The sequence below is a fragment of the Bos grunniens genome, chromosome 26 (assembly GCF_055505025.1).
Source record: "Bos grunniens cultivar Pamir isolate PY7600 chromosome 26, Bosgru_T2T1.0, whole genome shotgun sequence".
Lineage (NCBI taxonomy): Eukaryota > Metazoa > Chordata > Mammalia > Artiodactyla > Bovidae > Bos > Bos grunniens.
The window spans coordinates 10,549,343-10,573,496 of NC_141190.1; the positions used below are offsets into that span (position 1 = coordinate 10,549,343).

Sequence of the window (24,154 nt, forward strand, 5' to 3'; positions counted from 1 at the left end):
ATTCTATCAAACACTGAAAAGGAGGAGTTGAATTTTCCAAATATAATCGTAAATTTGTCTATTTCTCCTTTTAGTCTATTAATGCTTGCTTACATATATTTAATGCTTACTTACATATATTTTTGGTGCAGAGGCTTCCCACATGGCTAAGTGGTAAAGAATCTCCCTGCAATGCAGGAGGCATGAAAGACACAGGTTTGATCCCTGGGTCAGAAAGATCCCCTGGAGTAGGAAATGGCAACCTGCTCAAGTATTTGTGCCTGGAAAATCCCATGGACAGAGGAGCCTGGCACGCTACAGTCCACAGGACCACAGAGTCAGAGGGGACTAAGCGGACACTGAGCTGTTTGGTGCATACACATTTAGGATTGTTATGTCGTCTTGGAGAACTGATTGCATATCGTTATGTAATCTTGCTTTTTAGCTATATTTCTTATTCTGAGTCTACTATAATTGAAATTAACATAGTTAGTCCAGCTTTCTTTTGGCATATCTTGCTTTACACTTTTACTCTTCAACCTGTCTATTGATAATAATAATCTGTATTTAATGCAGGTTTCTTATAGGCCCCCCTTGTGGCTCAGCTGGTAAAGAATCCACCTCCAGTGCGGGAGACCTGGGTTTGATCCCTGGGTTGGGAAGATCCCCTGGAGAAGGGAAAGGCTACCCTCTCCAGTATTCTGGCCTGGAGAATTCCATGGACTGTATAGTCCATGGGGTCACAAAGAGTCTGACAGGTCTGAGTGACTTTCACTTTCACTTTTCTTATAAACATTGCAGAGTAAAGTCTTGCTTTCTAATCCAATTTGACAATTTCTGTGTTTAACCAGTATATAGAGAGCATTTATGAATGATTTTTCGATTCCTGGGTTGGGAAGATCCCCTGGAGAATGGATAGGCTACCCACTCCAGTGTTCTTGGGTTTCCCTTTTGGCTCAGTTGGTAAAGAAACCACATGCAATGTGGGAGACCTGGGTTCAGATCCCTGGGTTGGGAAGATCCTCTGGAGAAGGGAAAGGCTACCACTCCAGTGTTCTGGCCTGGAGAATTCCGTGGATGAGTCCATGAGGTCGCAAAGAGTCGGACACGACTGAGTGGCTGCCACTTTCACAAATGATTATTATATTGTTGATTAAAATCTACCGTGTTATTACTGTGTTTATTTGTTCTTCATTTATTTTTTAAAAAGTCTTTTACTTCTTAAGGTCTAACAGCATTTATTATTAACCCGTTTTACCTTCTTTATTGACTTACTGTTGGTACCTCTTAAAAGTTTTTTGATTTTCTTGAGTTTACAACATATATTTTTAAATAACCTAAGCTAAACTTCAATATTATTCTTCCTATTATATGTTTTAGGGAAAGAAATGAGCACTTGCTTATGTTTTCCATAGGGAGAAATCTTCAAAACCCAGCAATAATGATATGACAGTCGCTTCTATATTTGAACTGCTTTATACCATCATAGACTGCGTGTTTACTACTCATTACTGCTATTACAGTGACTGCCAGTCAGAAGAACAGAAATCTATTTTAACACTTTTAGGGAGTTAGAATTATGTCTTAATAATTCTGATTTTTAAAAAAACTGCACTAGTGGGAAACTACCACTAACCACCTCTGTGGGTATTTTTGTGAATGTATTTAGTGTAGCGTATGGGACAGTGACTTGAAAAGCTACTTAGCATTTATTAGTATCAACAGTGTTCTTTCAAAATTTGTTGTAGTTTCTGTTGCCAATTTATGTAATGCCAGGTTTGATTTTTGCACTGAAATTAAATGTTCTCATTTTTATTTTTTCAGCTTATCTGTGATTATATTTAGCAACCTTTGCCAAAAGGAGCACAATATGTGATTGACTACTTTGAAGACACATCTATTAGGTACCTAAAATCAAGAAGAACAAAGAGGTATGGCATAATGTATTTTATTGTTGTGGGTTATATCTAAAGTCAAACTAATGATTTTAATGGCAGAAACTGAAGAAAACTGATCCTCAAATCAACTTTTAGAAAATTCTATTTCGTTACAGATGGGTGCTATTAGTAATGCAGCTTTTTGGTTTAATTTTGTTTAAGTGCTTTTCCCAACTGTGTGATAATCTTTAAAAATCATTATGTAAGATATTGGCTACCTTGAATGGATTACTCTTGCACAAAGCTCAGTTTTCTGTCACGCTTCCATCTTTAAAATCATCTTTTAAAAGTTTGCCCCTACGCTAAGCAAAGCACCAGTTCATGACATAGTATTTCACCAACCAGCCAACATAGATGAAAAATTATGGTCAATGACTAAAGTTGAGGTAATAGTAATTACTAGATTAGATACTAGGTTTTACAGGTAAAGTGATATTTTAGTAACAACATCTAACTCTATGGTATCTGTATAAATTTAATAAATAGTGGTCCACTGTATTCAAATGATCATTTTAAAACATAAGCACTTAAAAAATCATTGATATATTTAAAAACTCCTTCATACTAAGCCTTTAAATATTGGTGTGCCTTTTACTCCTAAAAAATTTCAATTTGAGAGCTAAATTTATATCAGACATTTAATGTGTTTAGATTCCATAAAATTTATACGTGAAAGAGTAGTTTTAAGTACCCAAATTGTTCTGAATATATTTTGAAGTCTCAGTAACTGAATTGACTATCAATAAGTAATATTTCTTATATATTTTCAGCTACTTTGACAAAATTATTTCCAATATTTTTAGATGGATTGATTTAACTTCTAAGCAGAATACCAGTATAAAAATTGCATAGGTCCAAAGTATATTTGAAAACTCATGTTAACTTAGTAACATCAATATCAACTCAGAATTTATCAGTATCAACAAAGTAGTCTGAACTTTTTGTTGTTTTTGCCGTTTTACATAACACTGTTTAATTAACACTTTGTATAACACTGTTGTGACTACAAATGTTATAGCCTTTTTTTTAATGCACTTAAGTTAGCAGATTTCTCTCTCTTTGGTAAAAAGTTTGATAATATTGTTTTAAAATTTGCTTTTTTGCCTTCAGTGAAAAGCACAGATATTATACCAAATATAATGTAAACCTCTGACCAAAGGTGATATGTTCAGTCTCCATAAATCAAAGCTTTAAATTAAAAGAAACTTTAAGTAATAAATAGTTTCAATTTCGTATCCACCTAATTTGTACCAAGTTATTAAATATTGCACTGGAGACTAGCTTAACAAACATATAAGATATAGCAATTATTTGCATGCAAATGATTTTTCTGAATTTCTAGTGTTTTGTTTGTTCTCTTAAGATGGTCTAATATGTATTAAATGTTAGTTATATGGCTAGTATTATATTACAGTTCAGTTGCTCAGTCTTGTCCAACTGTGTGTGGCCCCATGGACTGCAGCAGGCCAGGCTTCCCTGTCCATCACCAACTCCCAGAACTTACTCAAACTCATATCCATCCCGTCAGTGATGCCATCCAACCATCTCATCCTCTGTCTTCCCCTTCTCCTCCTGCCTTCAATATTTCCTAGCATCAGGGTCTTTTCCAGTGAATCAGTTCTTTGCATCAGGTGGCCAAAGTATTGGAGTTTCAGCTTCAGTATCAGTCCTTCCAATGAATATTCAGGACTGATTTCCTTTAGGATTGACTGGTTTGATCTCCTTGCAATCCAAGGGACTCTCAAGAGTCTACTCCAACAGTACAGTTCAAAAGCTTTCTTTATGATCCAGCTCTCACATCCACACTTGACTACTGGAAAAATCATAGCTTTGACTAAATGAAACTTTGTCGACAAAGTAATATCTCTGCTTTTTAATATGCTGTCTAGGTTGGTCATAGCTTTTCTTCCAGGGAGAAACTGTCTTTTAATTTCATGGCTGCAGACACCATCTACAATAATTTTGGAGCCCAAGAAAATAAAGTATTATATTAAAAAAGCATCATGTCACATTTATCAAATTTAAGTTTTATAACAAACCTGTGAAAGTGAAGTCGTTCAGTCGTGTCCGACTCTTAGCGACCCCATGGACTGAAACCCACCAGGCTCCTCCGTCCATGGGATTTTCCAGGCAAGAGTACTGGAGTGGGGTGCCATTGCAAACCTGAGAAGTAGGCATTATTCATACTTTTTAAGTAGGAAAACATGCTCAGAGAGGATAAGTAACTTGCTTTAAGTCACACAGTTTATAAGTTGTGAAGTTGGGAGTTTTAAAAATGCCTCATAATATCCTTTCAGATACAGTGTCTGGCTCATTTTCAAGGCTCATGAAATTGGTAAACCAAGGTCTGTGGAGAAAATCTAGATGGTGACCTCTGCGATTCCCTGCTTTCTAAGTTTTCTAGAAATGATTTACGTGTCCTGGCTTTCCAGAACTTGGTTACTCAAACTCAAAGTCATATCTCTGTAAACAAAATAAACTCCAAACCCTGAGAGGCTGAATGTAAGCTAGGCAAGCTTTCTAATCTTCACATTAGTCCCCTTTCCTTCTCCCAAACCCAAAAACCTATAAACATACTTTAAATAAACAATAGTCTGGTAAGAGTATTATTATATCAGTTATATCAATTATATTAGTTAACCTGCAGTATATAGTAAAACTCTTAAAACTGAGCTAAGCAATACTATTAAGAAGACTTTAAAGAGGGAATTTGTGCTACAGAATAGAGTAGTTGGAAAAACATGGATTTTGGAGTTAAGCAGGCCTAAATCTGAACCGTGATTGCCAGTTATACATTGTATATCCTTAGACAGGTTTATTTAATTTTTCAGAGCCTCTGTTTTGTCATCTGAAAATGGTAATATTCCCTACCTTACAGAATTATTTAGTCAAATAGTAATAATTGCTGCAATTTTAATATTATTAAAATCTCTTTTTATGTGTAGATTCCCAATGTGGTACCTTTTCAAGGTGATGTCTTTCATCCTAATTCTTGGAACTACTCATGGTGTGTTTAGAAAACAAAGATCTGTGAACCCTGAAGCAAGCATGAATATTGTAAGTTGCTAGGACATAAATGTTCAGTTAATAAAGTAACGGGGAATGCTACTCTTCAGTTTTGAGGGGTTTTATTTGAATAGATCTACAGTCAGTTTATACCTCTGCATTCATGTATTTTGAATATGGGTCAACTAATATTCCTCATCTGCTATCCTATAGCTTTAAGTTTCCGTTTCTGCTTTATTCTGTGTCTGAAATGAAAATATGCATAACCGTATCATTTCTCTATTCTATATATGCATTTACATAACAAATTCCACATATGTATATATTCTTAGCTATATATATAAACAAACAAACACTTGTGGGTAAACATTTTAAAATTTTATATTGGTATATAGGTAAAACTATGATTAGTAGTCAGAAAAAAAATAATTGGTTAGTTCTTGAGATATGTCCTTGAATGCAGGGGTTTTAATTTTTTGTTGTTGTTTTATTTATCTATGAACCCCTGGTGTAGAAGACTAATGCTTAGTAGATGTTTTGTAAATATTTATTACTGAATTAATCATTGAATTAGTGAAAATAAAAAATACAAAATACATAGGCTTAAGATTGAGAATACAAAGATTCATTATTACATTAATGTGTGTTTGTGTGTGTTAGTTAGTCATGTCCTACTCTTTGTGACCCCATGGATTATAGCCTGCCAGGCTCCTCTGTCCACGGGATTAGGTTAGATTAATTAGTTTACATTAATTCACTAACAGTCTTATTCTAAAAGGTTTGCTTTTTCCTTATCTAGAGTCAAATTATTTCCTACTGGGGCTACCCAGATGAAGAGTATGATATTACAACTGAAGATGGTTATATCCTTGGCCTTTATCGAATTCCCTATGGGAAAACAAACAGTGAAAACAATTCAGGTAACACTCAGTTCAAGATAAACTGATGATTATCTGAAGCTCTTAACTTCTCCATTTCTTCTCAGTGAGTTTAGAATAAGAAAAGGGTTTAAAAAAATTAAGTGAACAGTTAACTTCTCATGCGTATCTCCATATGCCCCAGAAAGAGAATCTGACTCTCTTTAGCTTCCTGTTCAGAGTGGTTTTAAAGTATGGTGGAACACACGGTCCTTCCAAGTTTTCTTTGTGGATCACCATACTCATACATGTTGATTACCTAGAGTTTTCTTTGTTCAATGAGGGGTTAGAAATGCTCTGAAACACAGTAGCTTTATTCTGTAGGTTTGAAGTATGGTTGGTAAAAATTTCTTTCTTTGTGCCTATGAATCTCTCCTCTAATAATAGCAAAGAAAAAGGTTTGGTAGCAGTCTCATGGCTCTTTACTCCAGTACTACATACACTACTGTCAGCAGAATAAGACGCTGAAAAACGCACTAGAATTTGTCACTAGGGTCATATTAATAATTCTAGATGTACCACTTACTAGCACAATACTGACTACTTTTCTTATTTGTCTGTTGCAAAAAAAAAACCCGGAGAATTTTCCTTTTCTCCTTGTTTTTCCTTGAAAAAATTGTTTCTCATATTTTAGGACACTCTGTCAAGTTCTCATTTTGAACATTATGGTACATTTCAGAGAAAATTCATTAATTTTGAGTAGCCTCTACCAATATAATTTTTGATCCTTATAGAGGTCACATCTACTAGGCAGAAAATTTTGACATAATTATTGTAATCATTCCTCGGGGTTTGACTCAATTTTTCAAACACTAATAAAAGACTTAAAGATAATTTTAAAATATAGTAAGTACCTTAGAGTTCTCTAGAAGCAGTCCTGAAACAAGGATATAGGTGGATGTAATTTATTGATTGGAATACTTTCATGAGAAGATAATGTGGACAAGACGGGAAGGCAGGGGAAGGAGCTAAGAAAGGATGAGACTCAGCTAATACAATGATGTCTCAGAGGAATCCTGAATTGCCCTGCAGACACGGTCCCACCTTGAAGTTAGGAAGCTAGCTGTTTTGCATTCTTGTATCAGTTAGTCACTGCCAGAAGGACATCCATAGAAAGAAATAAAGTCTGCCTGAGGAAATTCCCCTTAGCCTGGGGGCAGTTCCACAGAGAAAGGGGCAACAGTGAACCCTTCAGAAGCACCAGTCACAATTGCTGGAGAATGATTCAGCTGCTTAACAAAGGGAATCTAGGTGTGACACTAAAATAATCTAGTAAACGTACCACTTGCACTGCTCAGAGCTACATGTTTTTCACATTAAGTTTATTTCATCTGCTATTACATTTAATCCTAATGCCATATCTGGTATTCATACATTCCTCTCTCCACTACCCACTGTAAATTTCTCTTCCTCTTGGCTGTCTTTCTTTATTTGATAAACCAGGCCTTTATCCCTAAGGGCCGCTATGTCCCTAATATGTCATAGTTGCCATACTTGCACATTAACAGTTAAAACAAGGCATGGGAGTAACAAAAGATGCCTATGTGTATCATTTCAATACCAAATATGTTTTCCCAATTTATCCCAGCAGCCCTACCTCTCTATGATGATCAAGGCCAGTTATTCCGGATCTAGGGTTGGTCTGCACTGTTAGAGTGTCTGTACAAACCATTCATCACTTTCCTGTATCATCACAGGAAATGTAATATTTTAGCATTGAAGTGCTATAATATGCAAGGTTCTTTCAATACTCTAGCTACAATGCCTGTATTCAGTAATGATGATAATGATGTGGATTATGTGTGAAGGGCAATTTGGGGAGTAAAACAAAGTTATCAGTGAGCACACATTATGTTATTCAAGCTGCTGCTTCTCAAAAACCTTGGAAGTATAAATTAGAACTCAGGAAACACTGGTGATTAAAGCAATGGTTCTAGTGATAAAATCTATATTAAATATATCTGTGAAAATGTGAGTATAAAATTATTTTATGAAGTGAGAAAGGTGGAGTAATAATATAAAATATATCTTATGTAACATGCTATTTAAAGAACAGGTGGCAAGAATACACAGAAGAACTGTACAAAAAAGATCTTCATGACCCAGATAATCATGATGGTGTGATCACTTACCTACAGCCAGACATCCTGGAATGCAAAGTCAAGTGGGCCTTAGGAAGCATCTCTATGAACAAAGCTGGTGCAGGTGATGGAATTCCAGTTGAGCTATTCCAAATCCTAAAAGATGATGCTGTGAAAGTGCTGCATTCAATATGCCAGCAAATTTGGAAAACTCAGCAGTGGCCACAGGACTGGAAAAGGTCAGTTTTCATTCCAATCCCAAAGAAATGCAATGCCAAAGAATGCTCAAACTACTGCACAATTGCACTCTTCTCACACACTAGCAAAGTAATGCTCAAAATTCTCCAAGCCAGGCTTTAGCAATACATGAACCATGAACTTCCAGATGTTCAAGTTGGATTTAGAAAACACAGAGGAACCAGAGATCAAATTGTCAACATCTTCTGGATCACCAAAAAAGCAAGAGAGTTCCAGAAAAACATCTACTTCTGCTTTATTGACTATGCCAAAGCCTTTGACTGTGTGGATCACAATAAACTGTGGAAAATTCTGAAAGAGATGGGAATACCAGACCACCTGACCTGCCTCTTGAGAAACCTGTTTGCAGGTCAGGAAGCAACAGTTAGAACTGGACATGGAACAACAGACTGGTTCCAAATAGGAAAAGGAGTAGGTCAAGGCAGTATATTGCCACCCTGCTTATTTAACTTACACGCAGAGTACATCATGAGAAACGCTGGGCTGGAAGAAGCACAAGCTGGAATCAAGATTGCTGGGAGAAGAATCAATAACCTCAGATATATAGATGACACTACCCTTATGGCAGAAAGTGAAGAAGAACTAAAGAGCCTCTTGATGAAAGTTAAAGAAGAGAGTGAAAAACTTGGCTTAAAACTCAACATTCAGAAAATGAAGATCAAGGCATCTGGTCCCATCATTTCATAGGAATAGATGGGGAAACAGTGGAAACAGTGTCAGACTTTATTTTTTGGGCTCCAAAATCACTGCAGATTGTGACTGCAGCCATGAAATTAAAAGACACTTACTCCTTGGAAGCAAAGTTATGACCAACCTAGACAGCATATTAAAAAGTAGAGACATTACTTTGCTAACAAAGGTCCATCTAGTCAAAGGTATGGTTTTTCCAGTAGTCATGTATGGATGCGAGAGTTGGACTATAAAGAAAGCTGAGCACCAAAGAATTGCTGCTTTTGAACTATGGTGTTGGAGAAGACTCTTGAGAGTCCTTTGGACTGCAAGGAGATCCAACCAGTCCTTCCTAAAGGAAATCAGTCCTGGGTGTTCATTGGAAGGACTGATATTGAAGCTGAAACTCCAATACTTTGGCCACCTCATGCAAAGAGCTGACTCATTGGAAAAGACCCTGATGCTGGGAAAGATTGAAGGCAGGAGGAGAAGGGGGCAACAGAGGATGAGACGGTTGGATGGCATCACTGACTCAATGGACATGAGTTTGAGTAGTCTCCGGGAATTGGTGATGGACATGGAGGCCTGGCGTGTGGCAGTCCATGGGGTCATAAAGAGTCGGACATGACTGAGCAACTGAGCTGAACTGAACTGAACAATGCTATTTAAATGAGTCCCCAAGTTACCAAGTGATATTTGAATATTCTATGTCCTTAAAATTTTGTATGTTTAAGTATGTGTGGGCTAAGTAGCTTTAGTCATGACTGACTCTTTGCAACTCTATGGACTATTGCCTGGCTCTTCTGTCCATGGGGATTCTCCAGGCAAGGATACTGGAGCGGGTTGCCATGCCCTCTTCCAGGAGACCTCCTGGACCCAGGGATCAAACCCACATCTTTTACTTTTCCTGCATTCTCAGGCCATCTCTTTACCACTAGTGGCACCTGGAGAGCCCATGTTTATGTATGTGCCATGACCTAATTGCCCACTTGGTCATATGAGAGAAATTCATTAGTGAACAACTCTGACATAAAATGGAATTAAAACATGTAAAACTTACCCTATTTATACAATTAAAAAAATTTTATCCTATAAGATTAAATTTGAGGTCAGATACTCATGTAGACACTACAATATTTTAAAAGAAATTTTCTACATTTTTTCCAGTTCAGAGACTTGTTGTATACTTGCAACATGGTTTGCTCACATCTGCCAGCAGCTGGATTTCCAATCTTCCTAATAACAGCCTAGGCTTCCTTCTGGCAGATGCTGGTTATGATGTGTGGATGGGGAACAGCAGAGGGACTACCTGGTCCCGAAAACACTTGTACCTAAAAACAAATTCCAAAGAATTCTGGGCTTTCAGGTACAGAAAAAACCAAGTAATATTTTGTTGTATAAGTGTATTGGACCGTTTTCTTCTTTTTGAATGAAATGAAATGAAACATAAGTCTTTTTTTCTCAACTCAGGGCTCTCAATAGACTATTAAAATTTATATAAATTTTACCTGGAAAGTTAAAGAGTACTTATTTGATTTTGAGCTTATTTCTCATTTTTAAGCAGTAAGCTTTACTGACTACCCTATTCTATTTTTTCACTCTGTAACCTATCTATTTAGTCTACTTCACTGCACTTAGAATATACAATCACCTTCTTTATAAAACTGTCTTGTGGCTATTTTATTTCCTTAACTTTGTGTTCTCACAGAAGTCTCTAGTCAATAGATAAATTAGATTATCTAACTTATTGATAGTACCCAAGGAGAGTTGAAAAATGCTTTAAATATATTTAGCTAATCAATATCTTCAAATGTTAACATAACATTAGTAGAATATACATTTTTATTTTCTTTTTTCTTTTGTAGCTTTGATGAGATGGCTAAATATGACCTTCCAGCCTCCATTGATTTCATTGTGAAGCAAACCCAACAACAGCAAATATTTTATGTAGGCCATTCACAAGGCACTACCATTGGTATGGCAAGAAAGATCGTTGCTGCTATTACTTTATTACACTTTTGAAGTTTGTAGATACATTCTTAAGGATATAGGTCAGTTTCTAGACCTGTAAGTGAACCAAAGCAGGACTGTGAGACATATATCACAGAGCAGTGCCCTGGAAGATTATATCCTGTTTTAATTCTATATTGTATTCTCTAGTCACAGAGAATTGACTGTAAAAACAAAGTTCTGTTTGTTTGCAATGTATAAAAGCTGGATATCCATCTAAATAGCACAATGAAGTCATAGCTGTCATTTATTCCACAAATAGAAATTGTATAATTATTTTTCTTTTAAAAATCAAGCATAGGCATTTATGAGTAAGAAGTTTTAAAAGGGTGCTTGGATTTTTACATTTAGGACACATTAAACTTAAGAAATGAACAAAGATGAAGAAATCCTCCCTATATTTAAAGATGACTAGAAAAGAACTTTCATCCCTTTATAATACTTAACACTTCTACCTAATGTGTATCAATTTTGCTTTCAGAAACATATTCCCTAAAACTTAATGTAATTCTCTTCCATGGTACCATGAAACTTAATCTTTCTACTTGGGAAGCAGAAAAGTCTACTTTATAATAGAACCTGATATTAAAAAGAGTTTTTTCTAAACTGTAGAGTGTCATCTAGATGGTATTGGTCATCATCATTATCGTCTAGACTGAAGAGTATTAAGTATTTCCTATAGCAATCATCCACTTTCTACCAGAAAAATTATGTCAAATAACAATCTCATTCCATTTCTCATAGACCTTTTCTCTGATATTTATTAACCGTGTGTGAATTTTAATCCAAATTTTCATCAGCTATTCAGTTGTATGGAACCAAGACTCTTAGGAAATAATCAAATAAGAAAAAAATGAGTCATGTGCAAGAGCGTATATCGACTCACACTTTGATATGATATATAATTCTTTGCTTCTTTGACTTCTCAGAACCCAAGGAAAAAAGAACCAGTAAAAATAGAGGGGATGTGCAGTTACATAGCTTGATAAATTATCAAAAAAGGAAAAACTTCTATTTGTCATATTAATTACTCTGAATTATCAATAAAATAAAGTGTTTAGTACCCTCTGTTCAAGAAAAGTTTTAATTAAAAGTAAATATTAAAACAATTAGATATTTATTGAATTTCTCACCTAAAGTAGATTCATCTATCTGAAAAATTCACTTACATCATTTTTGCCATTGCCAGTTATACTAATGTATAATAGCAGATATTTCTGATTTAAAACTATGGTGTTATAAAACGGATTTATTGCTGAATTATCCTCATTTACGATCTACACATTTGCTTTAGATCCTAATAATCAGCATTATGTTGTGATCAATATGCATGTCTCATTATGGGAGGTCAATAACTTTTGATAGATAAATTAAGAAATGAATCAGTAAATTAATTATTGAAATTACCACTGTCATTTCTTACATGATAGTAATTAAGAATCGTTCATTTATATCTTATTTTCTTTCAGCTTTCATAACATTTTCCACAATACCAAAGATAGCTGAAAGAATCAGAGTATTTTTTGCCTTAGCCCCAGCTTTTTCCATTAAATGCTCAAAAAGCCCTTTAATTAAAATGGCATACAACTGGAAGTCACTGATCAAGGTGTGTTATTTCTTCCCTTCTTGTAGCTGACAACCCAACATGATAATGATTCTCTTCTTTCAAAATAAAAAGGCTTGGCTATGTTTGCACAGCCACATGTATGATTTTAATTTTTTGGCTTCATTTACACTGGATTCTTGCCTTTGTTTCTACACAGGAATAGAATTTTACTTATGATACTTTTGGATGACTCATTGTGTAAGAAATTCATTAAGCAAATCATCTCTACATATTGTGCTCAAATTTCATCCCTTAATTTAAATGTTTTAAACTGTAAGATAATGTATTTGGTTATAAATATAGTGAATTCACCACATCAATTTTTGATTAAATTGTTTTAGTCTTCCAAACATGAATAAATTTATTTTACAGTTTTTTTCTGGCAGCAAAGAGTTCTTACCTAATACCTCCTTTAAAAGATTTGTTGGATCAAAGCTGTGTCCACTGAAGATTTTTGGTAAGATTTGCCGTGATGTCTTGTTTATGATAAGTGGATATGACCTAAAGAACTTAAATACGGTGAGAACAAGTTGTATTTAAAATATATTTTGCCAATTTTTAGAAAGCAGCTTTTAATAGTGCTTATTCTATGCTTTGTGTATCTTTTTATGTTTTACCCATTTATTCTTATAGTTAGATTCTTAGCCTTTCTAATTTTCTGACTGAACCAACATTAAGAAACTAATTTGTATTAGCATGCTGGGATTTTTTTACTTCCATATTTGTCTTGATCTCTATAAAGAATAGAGACTAGCTATAGCTATAGTTATCTTTATTAGTCTTTGCAGTTAGATGTTAGTTGTCTGAGGTTTCATGTATTCAGGTTGTCTTCCATTCACTATCTTACATAACTCTTCCTCTTATGTCCTGATTCCTAACACTTTTCCACTAACTTGATTTTTCCATAATTAGGGTGCCTGGCAATTAACTTATATGCTTTTGGCATTCATCAAAATTTCTGGGGTGGGAAACTCTTCTGGTACTCAAGCTACTATTAGAAGGCCATTTGTATTGATTGTATATAAATTCTCTTAAAGATGCAAGGATTTATCAGCACTTTAAATTAAAAAACCCAAATTTGAAAAAAGCAGTTGTTTGTGGCATTTGGACTAGTTTATTGATTCTTGCTCCTGGGCCTTTTAAGAAAGTTCTTAATGAGAACCAACGTATCTGTTCATAGGAAAATAGGTGTTCTCTTAATATCCAAGCACATTTTCATACCACAAGGATATATATTGATTTTTTTTTAACTTCAAGAAGGTCTTATTGCAAGTCTCAGACAATTACAGATATTTGAAAGAAACACTAATATTTTTCATAGTAGAAGAAAAGAACTCCATTCTCTCCCTTTTCCCCGAAGATATGAAAAGCATAATTTTCTGTCATAGAAGATTACCTTTTTTAAAAGGCCTCTTATACTCTTCTATCTAGTGTTATATATCTACCATAGAATGTCTAGAAACATCTTAAATATAATCTTTATTTCTGCTTGCCTTTCTGAGTTATTCTATGTCTTGGATAGTGTATTTGGCTATTGATGTCTTTTTTGTAATTATAGTGTCTTTGAGAATTCTTTTGTAGGTGGACTATTAGGAAAGCTTATATTCTAACTTCTTAGCCTTTAAATTTGTGAGTCTCCTTTCTGGGACAAAAGTTGACAGTGTCATCAATTGCAATTAGTTGTGTACTAAGTTATCTAGTAGTGTGGCTCAGAACATGAACTCCTTATTGCCAATTTCAGTCTGAAATTGAAGAAAGTAGGGAAAACCACTAGGCCATTCAAGTATGACCTAAATCAAATCCTTTATACAGTGGAAGTGAGAAATAGATTTAAGGGACTAGATCTGATAGATAGAGTGACTGATGAACTATGGTCGGAGGTTTGTGACATTGTACAGGAAACAGGGATCAAGACCATCCCCATGGAAAAGAAATGTAAAAAGGCAAAATGGCTGTCTGGGGAGGCCTTACAAATAGCTGTGAAAAGAAGAGAAGAGGAAAGCAAAGGAGAAAAGGAAAGATATAAGCGTCTGAATGCAGAGTTCCAAAGAATAGCAAGAAGAGATAAGAAAGCCTTCTTCAGCGATCAATGCAAAGAAATAGAGGAAAACAACAGAATGGGAAAGACTAGAGATCTCTTCAAGAAAATTAGAGATACCGAGGGAACATTTCATGCAAAGATGGGCTCTATAAAGGACAGAAATGGTATGGACCTAACAGAAGCAGAAGATATTAAGAAGAGGTGGCAAGAATACACAGAACTGTACAAAAAAGATCTTCACGACCCAGATAATCACGATGGTGTGATTACTGACCTAGAGCCAGACATCCTGGAATGTGAAGTCAAGTGGGCTTTAGAAAGCATCACTACGAACAAAGCTAGTGGAGGTGATGGAATTCCAGCTGAATTATTTCAAATCCTGAAAGATGATGCTGTGAAAGTGCTGCACTCAATATGCCAGCAAGTTTGGAAAACTCAGCAGTGGCCACAGGACTGGAAAAGGTCAGTTTTCATTCCAATCCCAAAGAAAGGCAATGCCAAAGAATGCTCAAACTACCGCACAATTGCACTCATCTCACACGCTAGTAAAGCAATGCTGAAAATTCTCCAAGCCAGGCTTCAGCAGTACGTGAACCGTGAACTTCCTGATGTTCAAGCTGGTTTTAGAAAAAGCAGAGGAACCAGAGATCAAATTGCCAACATCCGCTGGATCATCAAAAAAGCAAGAGAGTTCCAGAAAAAAACATCTATTTCTACTTTACTGACTATGCCAAAGCCTTTGACTGTGTGGATCACAATGAACTGTGGAAAATTCTGAAAGAGATGGGAATACCAGACCACCTGACCTGCCTCTTGAGAAACCTATATGCAGGTCAGGAAGCAACAGTTAGAACTGGACATGGAACAACAGACGGGGTCCAAATAGGAAAAGGAGTACATCAAGGCTGTATATTGTCACCCTGCTTATTTAACTTCTATTCAGAGTACATCATGAGAAATGCTGAGCTGGAAGAAGCACAAGCTGGAATCAAGATTGCCGGGAGAAATATCAATAACCTGATATGCAGATGATACCGCCCTTATGGCAGAAAGTGAAGAGGAACTAAAAAGCCTCTTGATAAAATTGAAAGAGGAGAGTGAAAAAGTTGGCTTAAAGCTCAACATTCAAAAAACAAAGATCATGGCATCTGGTCCCATCACTTCATGGGAAATAGATGGGGAAACAGTGGAAACAGTGTCAGACTTTATTTTTTTGGGTTCCAAAATCACTGCAGATGGTGATTGCAGCCATGAAATTAAAAGATGCTTACTCCTTTGAAGGAAAGTTATGACCAATCTAGACAGCATATTCAAAAGCAGAGACATTACTTTGCCAACAAAGGTCCATGTAGTCAAGGCTATGGTTTTTCCAGTGGTCATGTATGGGTGTGAGAGTTGGACTGTGAAGAAGGCTGAGCGCCAAAGAATTGATGCTTTTGAACTGTGGTGTTGGAGAAGACTCTTGAGAATCCCTTGGACTGCAAGGAGATCCAACCAGTCCATTCTAAAGGAGATCAGCCCTGGGATTTCTTTGGAAGGAATGATGCTAAAGCTGAAACTCCAGTACTTTGGCCACCTCATGCGAAGAGTTGGCTCATTGGAAAAGACTCTGATGCTGGGAGGGATTGGGGACAGGAGGAGAAGGGGACAATAGAGGATGGGATGGCTGGATGGCATCACCAACTCAATCGACGTGAGTTTGGCTGAACTCCGGGAGATGGTGATGGACAGAGAGGCCTGGCGTGCTGCGATTCATGGGGTTGCAAAGAGTTGGACATGACTGAGCGACTGAACTGAACTGAACTGAAGTTATCTAGGATTGGGAAATTTTGAAGTGAAAAAATTCCCACACAGTGTATATGGGAACTATAAGAGTGATAGTTGAGTTTGAATCAGTTCTTTTTTTCCTTTAATTCAGTCCTCTTGATTCTATCAATATCGATTGGGAAATTAAGATCTGACTTGAAATTTCCTTCCTGTAGACAGTATGAAAAACCAGAGGAGAATCTTGCAGTTTGCAGAAAGGCAGTGTCTAGAATCTGGCCAATGTCACTCAGCAAACTGAAAAGAAGTTATCATATGAGGAAGATTAGGTAGCAAAAACTCTCATTAATGTAATTTGGAAAATATGTCATCAAACAACTCAGAATTTTGACTTTGTCCAGTTCTTGTAATTCAGCTTATTTCTTTCATGGATTGTGCCTTTGGTACTGTATCTGCAAAGTCATTGCCACAGTCAAGGTTGTCTAGTTTTTTTCCTGTGTTATCTTTTAGAAGTTTTATAGTTTAGCATTTCCCATTTAGACCTATGGTCTGTTTTGAGTCATTTTTTGTGAAGGATGTAAGGTCTGTGTCTAGGTTCCTTTTTTTTTTTTTTCCCCCATGTGATATCCAGTTGTTTCAACACCATTTAATGAAAAGATTATCATTTTCCTATTACATTGCCTTTGTTTTTTTGTCAAAGATCAATTAACTGTGTTTCTAGGGGTCTATTTCTGGGCTCTGTATTCTGCTCTATTTATCTATCTGTCCACCCTTTCACCAATACTACCTTGTCTTGATTACTGTAGCTTTATATTAATAATGTCTTGAGGTTATGTCTTGTCAGTCCTCCCTTTAATAATTGTGTTGGCTGTTCTGGGATCTTTTGTCTCTCTACATAAAACTTTGGAAGTGGTTTGTCAGTATTGTAAACATAATTTGTTGAGATTTTAGTAAGGATCACATTGACCTTATATATCTTATTCACTGACGGAGGTTCCCAGGGAGTATGTAGGCAATGCAAATCTAGGTTACAGATTGGCATGAGCACAGCTGTATCTGATTAAGCTTTACTTTGGGTTGTGTAGAACTTTGCGACTCCAGTTTATTATGGAAAGAATTTCTTTTTAAACTTTCCCACTGTCCTCAAAAAGTCCTGGGCTGATTTTTGCTCTCCTTAACTAGTTATCTTTTTGCCTTTCATACTGTTCATGGGGTTTTCATTGCAAGAATACTGAAGTGGTTTTCAATTCCCTTCTCTAGGACAGGAAGTCCAGGGGGACATGACTGAGTGGCTAAACTGAACTGATTTCTTAAAATGAAACTTTAAATTTTCTAGGACTGGCAGATAAACTTAAGTGACTTTAGTACATTGCTTTTCTTTTTATTTTTTATTTATTTATTTTTTTAAAACCGCGTCCCTCGCTCCGCGGCTCTCCTCCCGGGGGCGGGCGCGGGGCGGCGGCGGAGGCGGAGCGGAGCCGCCCTGCCTCGGAGCTCCTGCCGGGGCGGCCGCGAGCTGCGTCCTGCTTTTCTTTTTAAATTCTCTGTCTTTTCTCTCCCATTTGTCCTGGTACTTTCTTTCTATCTTTTCAGTTCTTCAGTGCTTTCAAAAGGTGTGTGTTACATCACTTTTGATTGTTTTCAGTATAAGTGATGGACCTCAGAACTTAGAAATCCAATAATAACTTCTATATTAATGCAAAATTTACATTTAATAAGAACATTTATGTATTTAATTAAAATGTAATTTTGTTTTATTAATACTATTTATTATAAATTAAATTTCCTTGAAATTTTTTAGTTTAATAAATATCAAAGATTGTTTTTTCTGGTTGGAAGAATAAAAATAATGTTTTAAACCCTCAGAGTCGTGTGGATGTGTACATGTCACAAAACCCAGCAGGAACATCTGTTCAAAATATGGTCCACTGGAGTCAGGTACACTAAAATACATTTTTCAGTGCATTTTGGTAAAATTTTATTTAAACTACTTGCAGCTTATGTCACCATTCTAGGGATATGGCCATTGCCATAGAATGATAAATTTAGAAGGATACATTGAAATTATTAAAAATATGTATGATTCTTAAAAGTTTATAATATATGTTAATAATAGAATCTGTTAGATCCTCAGTTTAAGCAATAAGAGCAGTACAGTTATTTTCTATTTTACAAATGAGAAAATGTTCATTCAGAACAGTAGGCAAGGGATCAACTAGGCTATGCTCATGATTTAATTTGCCCATATATTTAAAACTTTTTCTTAAAAAACAAAACAAACAAAAAAACTAAGACAAGAACAGACGTCTCTCAATACCTACTCTCTCACTAGATTATGCTTTCTCCTCCGGTAAATTGTGAACTCTATGAAGACCATGGCCAAGTTTTGTTCAGTTATCTATTGCAAAACTAAGTTTGTGGCATATAATAGATACTCAAGAATATTTGTTGAGTGAATATTGATAAAGAAAAATTCCATATGAATGCCATCTTAATGTTGACAGCTGAGATAAAATAGGAATATATATGCTTGAGATCAAAATACAAGATATTGAATTCTTTCTCTAAATCTTACTGGCAGTAGGACATTAAATAAGGTCATTAAATCTCTATGAATTCTGTTTCTTTAATTCTAAAAATAGAATTAATAATCATGCTCTCACCTAACAAAAATAACTATGAGAATTAAATAGGATAATGATTATGAGAGTGTCTTTAAATTTAATGAACACTAGAAACATTTAAAGTGTACTAGTATTGATAAGACACTAATGAAAGAAATCAAAGATGACATAAACAGATGGAGAGGTATTCCATGTTCCTGGGTAGGAAGAATCGATATTGTGAAAATGACTATACTACCAAATGCAATCTACAGATTCAATGTGATCCCTATCAAATCACCAATGGCATTTTTCACAGAACTAGAACAAAAAATTTCACAATTCATAGAAACACAAAAGACTCATGAATAGCCAAAGCATTTGAGAAAGAAGAATGAATCTGGAGGAATCAACCTTCCTGACTTCAGATTATACTACAAAGCTACACTCATCAAGACAGTATGGTACTGGCACAGAAGCAGAAATATATACCAATGGAACAAGACAGAAAAAGCCCAGAAATAAACCCATGCACCTATGGTTTCCTTATTTTTGACAAAGGAGGCAAGAATATACAATGGGGCAAAGACAGCCTCTTCAATAAATGGTGCTGGGAAAACTGGACAGCCACATGTAAAAGAATGAAATTAGAACACTTTCTAACACCACACACAAAGATAAACTCAAAATGGATTAAAGACCTAAATGTAAGACCAGAAACTATAAAACTCTTAGAGGAAAACATAGGCAGAACACTCAATGACATAAATCAAAGCAAGATCCTCTACGACCACCTCCTAGAGTAATGAACATAAAAACAAAGTAAACAAGTGGGACCTGATTAAACCTGAAAGCTTTTGCACAGCAAAGAAAACTGTAAGCAAAGTGAAAATACAACCCTCAGAATGGGAGAAAATAATAGCAAATGAAACAACTGACAAATGATTAATTTCCAATATAAACAAGTAGCTTATACAACTCAATACCAGAAAGACAAACAGCCCAATCAAAAATTGGATAAAAGACCTAAACAGACATTTCTCCAAAGAAGACATATAGATGGCTAACAAACACATTAAAAGATGCTCAACATCGCTCATTATTAGAGAAGTGCAAATCAAAACTACAATGAGATATCACCTCACAGCGGTCAGAATGGCCCTCATCAAAAAGTCTACAAACAATAAATGCTGGAGAGGGTGTGGAGAAAAGTGAAAGCTCTTGCACTGTTGGTGAGAATGTAAACTGATATAGCCACTGTGGAAGATGGTATGGAGATTCCTTAAAAAAACTAGGAATAAAACCACCATATGACCCAGAAATCCCACTCCTAAGCATACACCCTGAGACAACCAAAATTGAAAAAGACATATGTATCCCATTCTCCACTGCAGCACTATTTACAACAGCTAGAACATGGAAGCAACATGGATGTCCATGGACAGATGAATGGATAAAGAAGTTGTGGTATATATGCGCAATGGAATATTACTCAGCATAAAAAGAAATGCATTTGAGTCAGTTCTAATGAAGTGGATGAACCTAGAACCTATTATACAGAGTAAAGTGAGTCAGAAAGAGAAAGATAAATACTGTATTTTAATGCGTAAAGGAGTACATCAAGGCTGTATATTGTCACCTTGCTTATTTAGCTTCTATGCAGAGTACATCATGAGAAACACTGGGCTGAATGAAGCATAAGCTGGAATCAAGATTGCTGGGAGAAATATCAATAACCTCAGATATGCAGATGACACCACCCCTTATGGCAGAAAGAAGAAGAACTAAAAAGCCTCTTGATGAAAGTGAAAGTGGAGAATGAAAAAGTTGGCTTAAAGCTCAACATTCAGAAAACTAAGATCATGGCAAATGGTCCCATCACTTCATGGCAAATAGATGGGGAAACACTGGGAACAGTGGCTAACTTTATTAGGGCTGGATGAAGCACAGGCTGAAAATGGACCAGGAAAGTTAGGTCCATGAATCAAGGAAAAGGGGACAACAGAGGATGAGACAGTTTATTGGCATCACTGACTCGATGGATGAGTTTGAACAAGGTCTGGGAGTTCATGATGGACAGGGAAACCTGGCATGCTGCAGTTCATGAGGTCACAGAGTTGGAGACGACTGAATGACTTGAACTGAACACTTTTAAGGAATGTTTTTAGCTTCTATGTTGAATAGATTATAGTGAAGCAAGAGTATAAGCAATGAGAAAGTCAGATTATTGCAGCAATGCAAAAGAGAATTGATGATAGCTTGCTCTGATATGTTTCCAGTAGAGGTGATAAAAATTGTTAGATTCTGAATATGCATGTGTATATCATGAAATTGGAGCCTACAAAATTTAATCATGGAAATATGAGAAGTAAAAGAAATGAATGTTGGATGATCCAAAGTTTTTGGACTAAGTAATGAAAAGATGAAATTAGTTTTGAAGGAGAGGGAGAAGTTTGATGATGGATGGAAAGATAAGATGTTCTATTTCAGAGATGTTGTTTTAGACATTTAAGTCTTGATTTTGCATAAGTTGTGTATAGAAGTCTAGAGGGCTTTCTGGTGGTTCAGTGGTAAAGAATTCGCCTGCACTGCAGGAGCCACAGGAGACGCCATCAATCCCTGTGTTGCAAAGATGCCCTGGAGGACAGCAGGGCTACCTTCTCCAGCATTCTTACCTGGAGAATCCCATTGACAGAGAAGCCTGATGGGCTACACCCTTAGGGTCACAAAAAGTCAGACGTGCCTGAATCGACTGAGCATGAGCCTGATAGGAGTCTAGAATTTGGAAAAGACTTATAAAAGAAGATAAACACTTTGAATGTGTATAACGTTTAAATCCAAGAGACTGGATGAGAAAACAAATAGACTGAGTATAAATAGAGAAGAAAAGAGGAGTAAAGATTAAGTGATGAGACATGGAAAGATTTAGAGGTCAGCAGGAGAGGCTAAATTTGCCGAGGAAGCTTAAAAGAAGCATTGAGTAAAACAATGAAAAAAAAATAATGAAGACCAAGATATCATGTTATTCTAGAAGTTAAGTGAAGAAAAGATCTCAAGGATAAGGGAATAAATAGCTAATCAAATGCTTCTCATGGATAAGATTTAAAAATGTCTCAGAATTGACCAAAATTTTACAAATGTTAATGTCATAAGTAAACTTGGCCAATTTTGGAACTGCAGGGAAAGAAGTATTCTCAGGGAGAATCAGATTAACAATCAGAGACAAGTTTTAACGTATAGGTTGATGATGGTATAATAGATGATAGAGTTTTAAGAGTTGGGGAGTGTTGGGAGGAGATAAAATACGGGATATATAGAGACGTAGACATTTTATCATACTGGAGAAGATGAGTAACATGAGAAACTTAGTCTTCTTGAAATGAAAACATAATCGGGGGGAAACGGTCAAAATCAGATTAGACCTAATAGGTTCAAAGCTGGTGGTGAAGCTGCAAGTGTTAAGGGGTGAAGAAGGGGGTGGCTTCTGGAACATGCTCTTGATCTTTGTTATTTGAAGCAATAATTTTTAGGGCAGTGTCCTCTTAGTCCCAGCACGCTTAGTCCTAGACCTCTTTAGATACAGCAGAGAATTTCTGGGGAGGCCTAATGTTATCCAAACACACATGCCCCTTTAATAAGGTAAAAGGCCTTCAGGAGATGTGCATTTATATGAAGATGGTAGAATTATTGTCTGCAGATTTCCCTGCCCCCCACCTCCTAGCTCTTCCATTTCTTAACCTGTGCATAGAAAGAGAGGAACAAAGAAGCCCACCTACACAAATACTAACAGACTTAGTACAAAGGGGCTTTCTGTGCAATGCATACCTAACTCATATCAGCTGCCACTGTAATGGAAAAATGAGTATAGTCTTACTTTAAAATTTTTCTTTCAGCTTTTTAATTCTAGTCACTTGAAAGCTTTTGACTGGGGCAGTCCTGATCTGAACTTGGTTCATTTTAATCAGGTACATAATTATGTATAAATTAAAAATTATCTCCCTGATCAATTGAAATGATTTTTACTATTAAAGATTCATCTGTGAAACCCAAGAGTATGGTAGTACAGTGAAGAGGATCAGTAAATGAAGATTATCTTAATTTGGACCCATATGTTCATTTCCAACCAAAGTGACTTTTCCATATCTTCTACGTATTTTAACAACAAATATCTTAGATAAGTCTAGAGAAATTGACAAGCAGTAGAATAATTCATCATCCCTCAAGAGGAAAAATACTGTATTTATAATATGCATAGCTCTGAGCTTGGTTAAATAAGAAATAAAAAGCAAGCATACCATTGTTCTTGACCCTAAGACTGTTGTGTTTGGGAAGATAAGACAAACATATATACTAACTAGAAAAAGTAGAAGTTACTGAGAAGCTGATAAAAACTGTCTGAGTATAATGACAGTTGTCTTGAAATACTAGAACCCAAGTCTATCTACTTCAAAATTTATGCTTCTCCACCATACTTTTCTGCCTTTGCTAAGCTCCAATGCCTGATGTAGTTTGCTTGTGTAAACATTTGAGGTAAAATATAAAGATCTAATTCATTAAAATCATATTGAACTTGGCTGCCAATGTTTATCATTTACTAATAAACATACTGACTCATTTGAAAAGACCCTGATGCTGGGAAAGATTGAAGGCAGGAGGAGAAGGGGACAAACAGAGGATGAGATGTTTGGATGGCACCACCAACTCAATGGACATGAGTTTGAGTAAACTCTGGGAGTTGGTGATGGACAGGGAAGCCTGGCATGCTGCAGTCCATGGGGTTGCAAAAAGTCGGACATGACTGAGCAACTGAACTGAACTGATATTGACAGTTATATAAGCCAAAGAAAATTTTGATACTCTGAATCAGAACAAACTCTAGTTTTAATTTGTATCTGATTTATTTCTATTAATAAGTAAAAATTATAATATTCTTTCATACTCATTGCTTCCTTAATAACAACTATTTTAGATTAAGCTTATTTTTAAATTTTAACACTTCATATGTATTATTCTCTTTGAAAACTCTTACTTTTACTTATTTGCGTTTAGACAACTTCTCCATTGTACAATGTGACAAGCATGAATGTGCCAACTGCAACCTGGAGTGGTGACAGTGACTTGTTGGCTGACCCTGAAGATGTTAAAATTTTACTTCCTGAAATCACAAATCATATTTACCATAAAACTATTTCTTACTATAATCATGTAGACTTTTTGTTTGGATTAGATGTATATCATCAAGTTTACAGTGAGATCATTGATATTATCCAAGGCAACCCATAA

General features: G+C 35.8%; 1 protein-coding gene across 1 annotated transcript; it reads left to right on the top strand.

Annotated features, from left to right (window-relative positions):
* Positions 1–1,827: 1,827 nt before the first annotated feature.
* Positions 1,828–24,154, top strand: LIPJ (lipase family member J). The gene is made up of 10 exons (XM_086379275.1): positions 1,828–1,910; positions 4,862–4,973; positions 5,722–5,842; positions 10,015–10,213; positions 10,713–10,822; positions 12,327–12,463; positions 12,836–12,982; positions 18,135–18,206; positions 22,765–22,836; positions 23,921–24,154. Exons 2-10 carry the CDS (start codon positions 4,869–4,871, stop codon positions 24,152–24,154), a joined length of 1,197 nt encoding a protein of 398 aa, XP_086235401.1. The 5' UTR covers positions 1,828–1,910; positions 4,862–4,868.